The sequence below is a fragment of the Maylandia zebra genome, linkage group LG7, assembly GCF_041146795.1.
Source record: "Maylandia zebra isolate NMK-2024a linkage group LG7, Mzebra_GT3a, whole genome shotgun sequence".
NCBI lineage: Eukaryota > Metazoa > Chordata > Actinopteri > Cichliformes > Cichlidae > Maylandia > Maylandia zebra.
The window spans coordinates 50,700,167-50,715,938 of record NC_135173.1 but is presented as its reverse complement, the minus strand read 5'-3'; the positions used below and the strand labels follow the sequence as shown (position 1 = coordinate 50,715,938).

The 15,772-nt window shown below is 39.2% G+C and overlaps 1 protein-coding gene across 1 annotated transcript; it reads right to left on the bottom strand.

Moving 5' to 3' along the window:
• Nucleotides 1-1,360: 1,360 nt before the first annotated feature.
• Nucleotides 1,361-15,256, bottom strand: klhl8 (kelch-like family member 8). The gene is made up of 12 exons (XM_004549690.3): nucleotides 15,131-15,256; nucleotides 12,845-13,064; nucleotides 10,270-10,331; nucleotides 8,669-8,834; nucleotides 8,169-8,489; nucleotides 7,778-7,964; nucleotides 5,605-5,748; nucleotides 5,034-5,145; nucleotides 4,681-4,849; nucleotides 4,434-4,593; nucleotides 3,568-3,769; nucleotides 1,361-2,954 (listed from the first exon to the last, which is right to left on the bottom strand). Exons 2-12 carry the CDS (start codon nucleotides 13,040-13,042, stop codon nucleotides 2,831-2,833), a joined length of 1,845 nt encoding a protein of 614 aa, XP_004549747.1. The 5' UTR covers nucleotides 13,043-13,064; nucleotides 15,131-15,256; the 3' UTR covers nucleotides 1,361-2,830.
• Nucleotides 15,257-15,772: the final 516 nt, after the last annotated feature.

The following is a 15,772-nucleotide window of genomic DNA, read 5'->3' as shown; positions in this document are numbered from 1 at the left end:
TACATTTGGGGAAAGAGTGCATGCTCACATTCCTCTCCAGAATACACAGGTTATAAACAACCACATGTCGACTGTCAATAAACGTATATGTACTGCCAAACCTCTGCCTTGAACTGTTACTTTTTAACATGGTTTATAAGGATGTTACAAAACAATAAACTCAAATTTGCAGTTAAATTCTCATTTATTCTTTCATTGCTACGATTATGTATCATATTTTTAAAAAGTGTTATGAAATGCTAAAAAATAAAAAAGCTGTAACAAAATTTTCTAAGAAGCTGAATTTCCACACTAAACACAATAAATAGAAATGCAATCAGGAATAAAATGGAAACAACATTTGATTTAAAAAAGAAAAAAAGGACATGTATTTAAAACAAATTCCACAATTATGAAAAAAATAAGTCACACAAAAGTGGGTGAAAATGTCAGGCCACTAAATTAAGAATATTCATTAGTGATCTGCTAGAGAATCTCAAGCAGTGGTGAGGTTCACATAAAGTTAGGGGACCGCAGATACTAGAACTAGACCTTTTATTTAATGAAAGAAAAGGAGTAAATCTTAAAATCAGTTTAGCACAATTTAACAGGTAGCCCGTGAATCTGAACAATTCTGTTGTCCCTAGCCTGCAGCAGCATTACTCATCTGCAGTCTCTAGATGTTTCACATGCTAGAAACTAGAGGGGACATAGATCATAGGAAACAGATTTCTTTTTACATTTTAAATTTTAAATGACCTTTTAAGGAAAAATACGGGGTCATTTTGAGTCTGTAAATATCTGGCAACTGAGGACACCAGTTACTCTGACAGGATTATACATAGTAATTAAAGGAGACCCAAGATAGATCCTTGGGCAATACCACAGATTAAAGAGAGGACACACCAGGTATCAAGCTATATAGCATCACTTCTTCTTGCTACTTGCTGCTAAATATCAACAAGCAAGGCCCATAAACAGCTTCTCCATTTTACCAAAGTCACTGTGTCAGGACTTCTGATAGTGGTGCTCATAAAATGAATGAGTAAAGAGAACAGAACAACCTCATAGGATGATAGTGGCTGACAGCGGGGGTAAAACAGACAGCTGGTTAACTCAAGTTAACATATCATTAAAATGAATAATAATGATGAACAACACAGTGAATACATTCCAGTTTTTTTATTATTTTTGCTTCTTCAGAAAACCAGATATTGCATCTATTAGAGCGTATCTTGCAGAAGTCTTGTACTGTCTATGAGGTAAATGTACCAACTTTGTAATAGCCACTGTTGTTTCCATGATTGTTGTTTTTGTTTTAACATTTTAAGCCAGAAGACAAACATCAGATTATCCAGAAATAAAGAGGAATCTCACCAAGTAACATTTACATATATCTTTATTGTGCCAACTGATACCATGTAAATAAACCACCAAATGGAAGCAGTCAAAAGGAGGAAGAACACCAAGCTTACACAGCAAAGTTTACAAAAGACTCATTTACTAATAAAGTTGGCTTTAATTTTAGTGTAAAAATGATATCAATAATACCAGAGAGAAATCTGCAATAATATGTATTTTACTCATACAAACATTATCAGAAATAATATTTTCTTTCTTCATATGGCAGAAATAAGCATGTATTGATGAACAACTTGAAACTTTAAATTCTCCATTTCTGACAAAAATATACTCAAGACTTCACATCTAGTCTAGGAAAATAGTGCACAGCAATGGATTAGTCAGTAAAGAATAATGCCAAAGAGACGGCTATATTGGTATACAAAAGTGTTCATATATTAAAATATAACAGAACAACCATCCACAGACACAATCTTTTAAAAATCTGAAAGCACTGACAGTGTTTTCAAAGTCAGCTTCTGTCAGTTCTGACCAGATCTCGATGCAATAATGGAAAAGAACCAAAGAGGTGCACCATATTGCTTTAATGATTTAGTGATGACTATAACAGAGATGAGCAGTGACCTCATCTCTCAGTTATAGTCATCACACTTTTCTCAGCTCTAAAGTCGACGTAAATGAGTCGACTTTCAGCAGATTGTTACACCGGACTGGCATTTACAGTTTTTGTGTGTTTGGCACTTGCAGCAGCGTAATTCACCAGTCAGTCGCTAATCAACGATTTAGATCAGTGAGCTCTAAATGATTATCAAAACACAATAATGGAGAAAAAAATACCTATAAATATTCAAGTAAGCTCTGCCTTACTTCAGCTGTTCTAAACCTTTAAACGTTTGTTTTCACTAATCTGGAAATGCGAGGGCAACAGTCTTGGACATTTCGTGGCGTTTTCACATCACATTTCAGATTCATGGGAATAATTTAAATGAACTGGTGCACAGGCAAGTGTTGAAGCCAGTATGAATACCTTCAAACTACTAATGTGTCACATCTCTCTGAAAGATTACGATGGAGGACAGAGAGACCGATTAGGACTGATGGTTAGAATGCTTTCATACTGGCCAACTAAAACATTCTTGTTCACGATATGAATCAAAGCACCCCTCTCATTCTCATGTGGTCTGTATATGTACATGGCTCAGCTACTATTTTCCCTTAAACAGTCAAAACTCAGTCAAAGCAGGGAAACAAGGAAAAGTACAGTACAAAATACAACATCAATGATTGTACAGAACACCTGCAGGAGTCACAAATGTCTTCAAAGTGTCTTTTTGTCACAGAAGACTTCAGATTTGTCAAATGTGCACTTCAAGTCATTAAAATCTCACTGAGAAAACTGAACATCGGGTGAAATTTCTCCGATTTTGTGCAGTTATCGGATGTGACGGTGGCCTGGCAGTCAGTCGCCTGATAGTGCGTGGAGTGGAGCTCACATGCAGTTGACCACGTTGCTGGAGCCTTGTCCGACGTCTCTGATCTGGCTGACGTGAGACGAACAGACAGCGACTCCAGCTCCAGCACGGCAGTGAGACACTGAGCCCACCAGCTCCCACCTGAACAGCAAAGATACACAAATCAATAGACAATTAACAACAAGAACACTTTGGACTTTTAGAGGTCATTTTAAAATTCCATTATTTAGAAAACTACTCAAGTCCTTCAAATGTTTTAGGCTAAATATATGGTACATATATAATGTACAAATAATCTATAATTATGGACTTATGAGTGTCTAATGAGTGTAGCTCAAAAAAACCAATCAAATTACAATGATAGATGGTTCAAGTCCCTATATTTTAATATTAATTTTAATTTTCAAGTCAAGTGAATGGTTTATCGGTATCCAAGCTAGGAATGATACCAGGAGCCAAATCAGCAGTTGACATAATGTATTCTTGTAAAAAGATGATTAATGATGTTGGATCAATTTGCCCACTGCCAGTAACCCTACTTTCATCAGACTCTTATTAAGAATCATCTAATAAATACCTAATTTTTGCTTTTTTATGTATATACATATTCTTGAAGAATAATAGTGGGGGAAAAACATTTGAAACAGGAATGCATCCAGAACATTTGCTGCTCAGTTTTACGCCTACTGAAAAAAGTTATTCTCTCACACCTCTGTACATGTAGAAACACAACCCTCATGCTTCTCCTACTGACCTGTTCATTCGTGGCTCAAAAGCCTCCACTGTGTTCAGGTAAATGTTCCCATTGTGTCCCCCGACTGCAAACACTCTTCCCATTACAGTGGCGACCCCGACCCCTCCACGTGGGGTGGTGAGCTCTGACACGTACTCCCAGCGGTGCATTCGTGGGTCAAAGCGCTCTACGGAGCTCAGTGGCGAGTTGTCATCAAAACCACCTTTGGAAAATTATAAGATAAGACAGTCATAAAAATTTTATTTTGGGAGGATTTTTAGGATGTTGTTATAAATGTGAAACTCCCATGCGAAATAAAAAAATGCGTGAAATGCTGAGAATATTAGTAAAACCTCACACTCAGGTTTAACACCTGTTTTTAACACTGTCTCCCATAAAGACAGCATTTAACGACCTCCCCTGTACACTTCATGATGAGGTTTGACACCTCAGTATAGATATCAACACTAGGACGACTATTCGAATACTTTCTTTGGGGATTTCAAGGGTAGCTGCAAATCCTCACTAATTACTCAAACAAATGTAGTTATTTTGTTCTATAAGCAGCTCTACAAGTAGCTATACAACAGCATTACATGTTTTTACCTGAAGCTGGTGAACCTCAAACAACTCTTTAAATTGAGGTGATGCAATAAAATCCTCTTTCTGTGAATCAGTTACCAAATAGCTTTACAAACAATGAACTTTCAGCTTTCTGGATTGAGCATTTGTTTGGTTCACCAAAGAAGCACGCATGAAAGAGGAAGCAAACATTGACAAACTGCATCATATAAATTCCGTGCAGTAAATTCCAACATTATTGGACTATCCAATGAATCAGCCTGTAGAGAAGAATATGACAAGTGTTCTCCTACAATTCCTCTTACCCACTACATAGAGGCAGCCATTGAGTTTGCTGACTCCATTTCCAGCCCGACGCTGTCCCATCTCGCAGACCTCTGTCCACTTGTTGAGATGAGGATTAAACCGTTCCACACTGGACAGTGACGCCACGCCGTCGTTGCCTCCCACAGCATACACAAAATTCTGAAAATGGGAGAGCATAAAGTAGTTAAGTGCTGAGTACATATCGCAGATCAGATAGATGTTTTTGACCTTTCTCTTCAGTTTTACCCCCAGTGCCACGGATCCAACTCCTCCCCTGGGGGTGTTCATCGGCGCCACGGCACTCCAGCAGTCACTTTCAATGTCATAACGCTCCACGTCGTTGAAACAGGAGTTGTCGTCCAGACCTCCAATAGCATATATAGGACCACCAAGGGCTGCCAGGGCTATCCCCCTCCTGAAATACATATGTTCATGAAACTAGCCATACAGTTAATGCTTCACAGAAAGAAACGTACATTCCTTACTATGGAACAGGATCAAAACTTGTAATTTTTTTCTTTCTGTGTGATCATTAAATATTTTTAAATCACTCCAACTTTTCTTCAGGAGTTGCACTGGAGCAAATTTTCGATTGATACCTTTTGGTATTCATCGACGCTTTCATCATCCACTTGTTAGTGAAGGGGTCAAACATCTCCATGTTTCCCAAGTGTTCATTACCATCATGGCCCCCAACAGCATAAACTTTGCCTGAAGAAAACAAATTGTAATTCCCTGTTTGTTTACCATCACATGACCAGAATATGAACTGATACCATTAATATTGACATACTGCACACTAATCAGAAAATCACTGATTGGCCACAATCCTATTAGTATCAAGCATTAGCAGCAGATCCTTAATGTCCAGTTAATTGGAAGGTGCAGCTCTCCTGGATCAGACTCATCTGTTCATTTCTTTCATGGTTATGCTTTCTTTCTCCTCAAGAACACTTGCACCAGTGAACAGCAGCATCCGAATGAGAACCATATTGGTATGAGACAATTTAACTGTGTGATCAGGAGGATCTGGCTCATCTGTGCCCACTTTTGACTTTACTGAGTATGTTGTACTCTACTCCCTCAGCTTCCATAGCTCAACATTTCATCGTTCAGGTGAAAATGTTCTTGTTTACATTCTGTAACGCAATCATACGACATCTTTCTTACCTCCTACAGATATTACGCCCACGTGACGCCGTCTGCTGTTCATTTCAGGGCCAAAAAACCAGCTGTTCTTAGTGATGGAGTAACACTCAATGCTGCGAAACGGGTCACCAGAACCGCCCCGGCCACCCACGCAGAACAAAACTCCTGAAGAAACAATTGGACAGAACAAATGCCTGGCACTCTGAGGTCTTCAGAAAGAAGATGAAAAACACTTTAGCCAACATGGAAAAGTTAATATAAATTACAAGTTATTAAAAGTTTTGAAAGATCTATTTGAGCATGAGATTCAGGGCCCTTATTTTTCATGGCATGGCAGCAACTTTTAAACTCAGTGCAGTGTTTTTGTTACAATCCCAGAGAACAATCCACAGGTGGACAGAGCAACCCACACATATTAAAATTACTCGGCAGAAGCAGGAGAAAGCTATTTGTTAGCATCCGAGTGAAAATTAGGTCTTGAATTTCTTTATTAAGAGAAGTCTGGAAAAATCAAGCAGAGCATTGCTTTCATTTATACACTGTCCTACATTTCTTTTAATAAAAACCAATGCAGTGTGACATCAGTGCATCTTCTAGAAGCAAAATATAAAGTCTTTCACTCCATTCATTGTATCTGACATGACACAAACTTGTAGCAAAATACTTGGAACCCCTGAGACACCCCCGCCTTTTCCCCTGTCATGGTGTGACAGTGTAGGTTTTTTGTCACTTTTGCAAAATAACTGCAGAAAGGCATAACTGATCAGTGGTCTTTGATCAGTGGTCATGAGTATTTGCATAATTATGATTAAGGAACTGACCTCCCAGCCCATTGTTCCTTCACTGGGCTGGTTTCAGTCATTATGCAAATGTACTGTTTATAAGATTTGGGGAAACCTGCAGTCAGCTGAGACTGAAGAAGTCACTTGGATGAGTGACAAAACGTTTCTCCCACAAAACGCTACGTCCAGATGAACAGAATCAACTTTTGGAGAAAGGCATAATATGTTTACCATTTTCCCAAAGCCTTTGTCCATTAAACACTGTGTTACTCACAGTGTTTAATGGACACTCAGCTTTGGCCAAATGGAATAGGACTGCAATTGTGATTTTAGTGTATTTTGGTGAGCTGACACACTCTACAGGCTCACTTTATGGACATTTGAGATTAGCAAACATTGCACTGTTTCTCTTGACCTTCGTGCATGAATTACATTTTAGGTTGAGGTGTTTTCAGGTGGCTGAAGTATAGCCCATTAAATGTCCAGTACCTTCTGTTGTAGCAGATGTCATCTGATTTTTGTTGTACATCTTCCTTTTAACATTAATCCAGGAAACCTCAAGCTGCATGGTACAAGGAACAGCTGTGATTGGCTCATGTAGTCAGGCACTGATTCAAATCTTTCCCTCCTAAACGCCTACTAGGGGTAACCCGAGTTTCTCTTTTCTGAACAGAGTATTTTCTGTCCTATTTCAGGCCTGCTTCAAAAGTTATTGGTGATGGTTTCTGTCTATATAGCTTACTATGGCTACCCTCAGAACAACCTGGAACCTATTCTAAATTGTCATCAAACCTCGTCTTTGTTGATATTTACTGAGGAGTAAAACCTGGTCATTAAGGGTACAGGAGAGGTCATTAAATGTCCTTTTTATATGGGAAGGATTCAAGGAGCCCTTGAGTTCAATTAACAGAGCACGCATTTTCGATATTGCTCAATCATGTGTACATTTAATGAATTCAATTAATTGCGCAACCATACTTTAGACTGCTATAATATGCCTCTGCAGCTCAGCAACGATGTCTCACTGCCACCTTTTCAATTTTATTATGTTTAATTCTTAAAATGCAAGCACAGTTACACGTTACAGTGACTATTTGAAGTGAGGAGCATTAGGAATGAAGAGATAGTTTGGGTTGTTTCAGTGATATTCATCAGCACTGTGCTACTTATCTCTAGCTTGACTATAATTAAAACCCCCAAACCATCTGCCTATAACAGCAGATTTAAGGTACTAATGTAATGTGATGTAAATAGGTCCGTAACTGCACATGAACTTGCAAAAAGCCACTTGGTTTTATGTCTGCAAGTGTGCTTTTATAAAGATAAGAAAATGTGCTGTAATGACTTTCTAAATGCCATAAAACAAAAGACTTGTTACATGCTCACAGCAGAGCACCACCATATAAAGGTACCTGCAGTGTGCTTCCTGGGTATGGTACGGACTGAATACTCAAAGTCTGGAACCACCTTGTTGTTGAGGTGCAGGTGGTAGTTTCTGGCTTCATCCATCAAGTCACGACAGCTCAGGTTACCTTTGATCATCTCATCTTTTGCCACGGTTCCAGTCAGAAACTCTACTGGTAGTAGGGGCAGGCGCACCTAAAGGAGAGACAAACATACATGCGGGTGTCATGCGGATGCTAAAGTGATTATATAACACTCCTTTTACTCACAGTTATTCCCTTAAACATTCAGGTAATCAGTAAACCAGGTGATAAACTCTGACTTCTGACACACATTCAAGAATACAACACTAATATAAAAAAGAAAAGAAAAAAAAACCTTTCCAGGCCATTCTCAAACCTGAGACATGATCTGGTCCAGCCAGGCCTCGTGATGCTGTGGGTTTGCGTTTAGCCATTTCACTGCTGCATTGTACACCTGTGTCTCCGAGTGAATATTGAGGTCGCTGGAGGACAGTAATGTACGCAAGTGCTGGGGAGACACACATGTGAAGTCCTCACACTCCACTACCTCTGTGAAGTGCTCGCAGGCGTAGCGGTCAGCCATGTCCATCAGGTCCACCCGATTGTGGCTCTCGGCAAAGGTTCGAACTGCCAGGCAGTTGGTGGGGTGAAAGTGTGCCTTCATGTATTCACAGCAGGCTCTCGCCACCAACTCAACCTATTTGAAAGAGGCAATAAATCAACTTCAAACATTATGAGTTGGATTATATAGTTCAGTGTTTTTCTAGATTAAAACTGTCATTATGCATTAATGTGGTAAATCAAAACTATACTTGAAACGCAGGACACCTCTGTTCATGTTATAATCTGATGCTAGTGCTTGTTGTGCTTGTCTACCTGAAGGATGCAGGCAGCATAAAGCAGTGGCTGGACATTATCCACAGTTAAGGTGAGCTTGGAGGAATAAGCAAAATGCACCAGGTCCTGAATGGCATCACCATCAAAGTCTTTAATTTCTATCAGTTCCTGCTTGGCTTCAGACATCTCTGACAGGAACATGGCCCTGATGAAATGAAAAAGTCACTTGAACACAAAGATTCAAAACAAGGCACCAACTAATGTTTAAAAATGCAACCATGGTTCACATTACAAGTTGCCAAAAATCGATACTTTGACAGCAGTAACCTTTTAGTCTATGAAAACTGATTTTAGCTGAAAATAAACTTTAAACACTAATAAGAGTTTGGATTTTTAAATAAATTATTGTAATGTAAATATTAAAAATTTTTCAAGTACTGTTCATCTGCAGTACAGTGGTCCCTCATTTATTGCGGGTGTTACGTTCCAAAAATAATCCGCAATAGGTGAAATCCGCGAAGTTTATTTCTTACAATTATTATAGATGTTTTAAGGCTGTAAAACCCTTCACTACACACTTTATACATTTTTCTCAGACGGGCATGAACATTTTGACACGTTTCTCTCTTGTTTAAACTCTCTCAAAGTTCAAACCTTCGTAGAAAAACAAGTCCAGTATTATAGAATGAAACCAAAGTCAAACCATGTTTTCAGGTCCAGAACATGGGAATAGAGCAGATGTGAGAGAATTCAACATTAATGAATTAATGGTACGGAAGTGGAGGAAGCAAGAAGAATGAGTTGAGTAAAGTTTGATTGGTTTCACTTAATGCGCCTTATAATCCTTTGACGTCGACACTGTTGTGTTTGTTGTCTTCTGCTAGTGATGATTAATGTAAATTTGACAAGCTGAACGCATTCTGTACTGTACAGGAGACACGGCACGAGATTTATTGAAAATTGTCTACAGCCGATCAGGATGCAGAACACAATGCGCTGTAAAAAAACAAAAAGCCAAACATGCAAAATTGCACACAAAAAAATCCGCGAAACAGCGAGGCCACGAAAAGTGAACCGCGATATAACGAGGGACCACTGTATGTTTTTTGTTTTTGGGCTTGCCGCTTCTTTTGTCTTTTTTTTGTGAAAACACACTGCACACCATGCTGTTGCAGGTTTTGAGCTGATAGATCTTCGGGAATCATCTTGTTGTTGCAAAAATACCAATTTATGCATTTCTCTGAAAACTGTCAGCTACAAGGACTGAAAATGATTGAAAAAGCAGCCAACATCGTAAATAAAAACTAAAGAAAAAGTAAAACTTAACAAATAAAAGGTGGAAAAGTCACTGGTTTGCCACTTTTGACCATTGTTATCTTATTTATTTGCAAACTGGATATGATGAGGGAGTTGTGGACCGTTCTTAGAACACAATATACAAAATCAAACCATACTGTGTTAGATAAGGCTTAAAACTAACAACTGAGACAATAAACCCGTTAGTAAAACTTTGTGTCCTTAGGTCGTACATTTTTCTGTACATACAGATATCTTTTTTTTTTTTTTAATCCAAGAAGTCTCCCCCCTATGGCTGTTAGAAAAAAACCCAGGGTTAAGACACCGATACAGGCAAAACATACCTGAAGTAAGGGATAACACAGGCCAGCACCAACTTGTGACAGTGTATCAACCTGCTGCCAACCTAGAAAAAGAAAAACAGAAAATACATGATACAAGCACACTTTGACATCATTAAATTAGGGCTACACGATTAATCAAATTTTAATCTCAATCAAAACTAGTTTCCTTCAGTGATACTGAAAAATTCATGGAGCTTACAAACACTGACTGAAATCACAGACACAACTGTATTCTTTTTGGCTAAAGTGCGTCCACTAAACATGATGAGTAAATGGATGTTTCAGGAAAATAATCAACTTTACTACAAAACATATTTTATCCCCTCATAGTTATGTGTGGCGATAGCTGCACTATATACAAAATGAGGGACCTCACTGCTGTCAAATGCTTTGCTACAAGTTTTATTCACATCATGAAAATCCAATAAATAGAGTGAAACGTTAGCTCCTAGGGGATGCACTTGAGCCAGGTGAATAAACATCTTTCACAATGTAAAAGAGAAAGCAGTGCCTTGTGGATTTATCTTTGTCTTTTCTTTGCATTACAGTTTTCCTGTAAGGGCTGCACCCAAATCAGGTGGATAAGGGGGACCAATTTTATTTCGATACACAGATTTGTGTATTATTAAGAATGTAATATGGATTATATATTATAGTATTATACTTCCATGAAAGAGCAATAAAAATGTCTATTGCCATGGAAATCAATAAATTATCCTGACAAATAATCACGATCTCAATATTGATCAAAAATAACTGTATAGCCCTAATGTACAGGGTGGGCCATTTATATGGATACACCGTAATAACATGGGAATGGTTGGTGATATTAAAGTCCTGTTTGTGGCATATTAGTATATGTGAGGGGGCAAACTCCTCAAGATGGGTGGTAACCATGGTGGCCATTTAGAAGTCGGCCATCTTGGATACAACTTTTGTTTTTTCAATAGGAAGAGGGCCATGTGACACATCAAACTTATTGGTAATGTCACAAGAAAAACAATGGTGTGCTTGGTTTCAGCGTAACTTTATTCTTTCATGAGTTATTTACAAGTTTCTCTTTGTTCACAGCCATTGACATGTCGAAGAGGTAAACACGTGAAGAGCGGATTGAAATTGTGTTGATATCTGGTGAACGCAGTAACCGGGTCATTGCAGCAGATTTCAATGCACGACACCCTACAAGACCACCCATCTCCCACGCTACAGTTAGCAAACTGCTTGGTAAGTTTCGTGAAACTGGTTCAGTGTTGGATTTGCCAAAATGTGGACGCAAGAACACTGTCACTAATGAAGAAACATCAGTGGCTGTCCTAGCTTCATTCAGCCAGAGCCCACAGTGTAGCACTCGCCACATATCACTGGAGAGTGGCATTAGTTAGTGGCATTATTATCCCCTTCGGCGGATATTAGCTACTCACAAATGGCACCCTTACAAACTCCAGCGACTGCAGCATCTCAACGAGGATGACCCAGATCGGCGCACAGAATTTGCAGAATGGGCAAAACAAAAATTGGAACAGGACCCTCAGTTCACACAGAAGATTTTGTTCAGTGATGAGGCAAACTTTTATGTGAATGGTGACGTTAAACAAAACCACCGCTATTGGTCTGACACTAACCCACATTGGATGGATCCCTCCAAGACTCTTGGCACAACAAAAGTGATGGTTTGGTGTGGTATATGGGGTACAACGATAGTGGGTCCATTCTTCATCAATGGAAACCTCAAGGCCACTGGATATTTAAAATTGCTACATGATGATGTGTTTCCCTCTTTATGCACTGAAGCTGGCACGTTCCCTGAGTTTTTCCAGCAAGATGGTGCACCACCACATTATGGGTGCCCGGTCCGAGCATTCCTAGATGAACAGTTTCCTGGAAAGTGGATTGGTCGTCGTGGGCCAGTTGAATCGCCCCCAAGGTCTCCCGATTTGACCCCCTTAGACTTTTATCTTTGGGGTCATCTGAAGGCAATTGTCTATGGTGTGAAGATACGAGATGTGCAGCACCTGAAACTACAGATACTGGATGCCTGTGCTGGCATTTCTCCTGCGGTGTTGCTATCAGTGTGTGAAGAGTGGGAGAAGAGGGTTGCATTGACAATCCAACACAATGGGCAGCACATTGAATACATTTTATAAGTGGTCAGAAACTTGTAAATAACTCATGAAAGAATAAAGTTACGTTGAAACCAAGCACACCATTGTTTTTCTTGTGACATTACCAATAAGTTTGATGTGTCACATGGCCCTCTTCCTATTGAAAAAACAAAAGTTGTATCCAAGATGGCCGACTTCTAAATGGCCACCATGGTCACCACCCATCTTGAGGAGTTTGCCCTCTCACATATACTAATGCGCCACAAACAGGACTTTAATATCACCAACCATTCCCATGTTATTACGGTGTATCCATATAAATGGCCCACCCTGTATATAAGTTACTCCTTAATGTTCACCATGTGATGTGATTTTGGCATTAGTTCTGAAATTGTGAATAGGCCAATCTAAAAACCAAAAATCAAAAAGTAAAAAGGAACAAATTTTTCTCGAGTCCAGGTGCATAGGCCCACCTTCAGCGTGACGTCACAGAGTTCACCCACTTCATAGAAATGCCGGAGGGAGTTATGGAAGTCCTTCCAGGCTTCATGAGCCTCAAAGACAAAGGACCCGTCAGGTTCACATTCTGATTTCAATGCCCTGCTTGCAGGTCGCTTCTCCTTGGACTTCAGCTGTTTGGCATGGTCTGGCACCACATCCCCCGGTGCCATAGTGGGCTACAGGAAACAACACCTAGATGGTAAAAATAGAAGCCAGTAAATACATAAAATCATATTCTTTCCACTTAGGTATTTTTTGTTTTGCAGTGTTTTAACAATACAGATGCTTTAATTCTATTTAAATCAGGTTATTTTATGTTAAAATAACTGCAAATGTTCACACATAAGTGTCTGCTACAAGGAAAGCAGTGGAATAGCGAATCTCTTCTCCCGTCTCTATATTCATGGCTCATTCATAAGGCTCTATCGCTGTTCATCTTTTCTCAGTTTTATTGGATTGTAGTGTAAGACTGTAAAACAACAAAAAACCCAACCCAACAATACTAACAGTCTAATCACAGCCTGTAATCAATAATAAGTGCAATTTTTAAATTCCACTGAATTCAACTGCATCCAACAACTGCAACCGCACAAATAACAGCAACCTTCAAGAGAGGCAACGAAGAGGAAGTGAGGGGTGGGGGACACGACCTGTCAGCTGAGCAAGTTAAGTCAGTATTCCTCCCCCGTTTTAGTGTCACTTCTTCACTACTTTAGCAAAACACAGGAAAAGCAGTTCCCTCAAACACACAAATCACACTTTAAAAATGAAAAAACTCAACAATCTAATCCATTAAAAAAACCTACCGATCGATGAATCTGATGAACAATTTCCAAAATTGATACGTCTTTATTTAAGAACAGAAAGTGAGAGTAACAGCTGAAGCTTTAAGCTCCACCTACGCTTTACAGATGATGTACTGTCTCGCTTTTTTTAAGCTATGCCCCTGATACTGAATAGCCTCAGTGTATCGCCCCCTCATCACTAGTCCTCTCAGCTAAAAGAGCAGAAAACATCAAGTCCCATCATATGCACTTATGATCAAAGCCAATCGCCACTTCTCTTCTACTTTGTAGGCTTGTGGATAGGCTTCAACATATGTAGGGATGCAGCAATATCCATTTTATTTAAAAGGCAAAAGCTGGGTTGGCCTAAGCAACCGTTGGAGGTGGTTTTAAGATGCTAAGATGATCAGACTGTGTTATTTTATTTATAAAGAGGAAGTGGAGTGAGAGAGTCAATAATTTAACGACAGATGCAGTGCACAACTACTGCTCAAAGTGCACACAGAATGATGATAACAATCACATTTTCTCATGTGACACAAAAATCAAGACTCCCACTGATGAACTAACGGGATCAATGTGAGGCACTTTAGCATACAAAGAGAGTCACGCTCTTCCAAAGACCTACAGTTGTCATGTCAAATTACTTCACCTACTTCCAAGGGAGCACTGCAAGTGCCCTTAATGAGGTCAAATGTTGTTCTTTGTCATTAACTGACTAATAAAACTGACAAGTGAATGCACACTGAGTTAAGGGTCAGGCAGCTCTTGAAAGTGTCTGATAAATGTCAAAGGGCCAATCTGCAATACAGTTATCTGCACAGAGTTTGCATTTACATCATCTTCTCTGCCATGGATAGCATTTAGCACACTTCATCTACACCTATAGATTATTGTCGCATTTATCAGATATTATATCTTGTACAGGTCTCATGCTTTAAGTAGCCCTCAGTGCACTAAATAATCTGCACCAACTTAAATATTGCATCTAGCTGTTCTGCGTAAAGAACATTAAGGACAGGTTTCATCCAAGATTGTTTTACTGCATGTAGGTAGGTTGTTAAACTCGGTCAAAACGGTCAACAAAACAACTGAACTAAAATCTCTGTCGACATACATTCATCCAAAGGTCAACAATTTGTGAATCGAGACGCAATTATGGTTTAGTCTCCACAGTATAGCACCACTAGTTAGTTACACATAGTATGCTCGTTTGTGTCTTAAAAACCAGGGAAATGAAATTACTGCTCTGCATTATAAATCTAGACAGCCATGCTAGCAGCAGATTATTGGCTAGCTTGTTTGCTAAAAGCAGCTACTAGGCAGATTAGCATTCGCATGACAGCTAACGTTGTCTGACAGGAAACGGACAAGATGAGGACACAAATTTAGCCCCCCAAAAAGTTACAGCAGAACTGCGATAAATAAAAAAGTTAATTTTCATAAGCGTTCAAATGAATTATAAAGAAATACCTCATGTCGCAGCGAGAATTAAGATGCCGGCTTCATTGAGGGGAATGCTTTGCTGCTTGGCAGTGGCACGTTTGTTGTGATTCCAGGTGCTTCACGGGTAATGTAGTTTCAAAGAAGTACAGAAAAAGAAGCCGAAGTAACAAAATGTAAGCTAAATAAAGCGGTCTCTGTGACACCCTGAAATATCCCCCACACACCTGCCTCTCGGTTCTGAGATACTGACACTTTAACGTTGATGTCTGACATCTAAGACATTAAATTTGATACCGATAAAAATACCAATATCAAATCTGTTACAGTGTAATGGTGCCAGCTTAAAAGTTAAAGCATCTAAAAAGCAGTACAACAGTACTATGGTGTGTGTGTGTGTGTGTATAAATAAAACATAAGAAGCTAAAGAAGTGGGTACAGTAGATAACACTTGGGACAAATAAAGCCCTAAAGTGGGGAGAAATGTGCAAAGTAAGGACATTTAAGATTGTAATTACAATTACACAACTCTATTCTCCAATAAAATCTTACATAAGATCGCACATTAACACCTTTGTACCCTGAGGAGTTCTCTTTACTGAACAGTAGTGTATGGCTGGCATTTCTATAGCACCCTGCAAACAACACTGAAAACAAGTCGTGGAAGTTCAT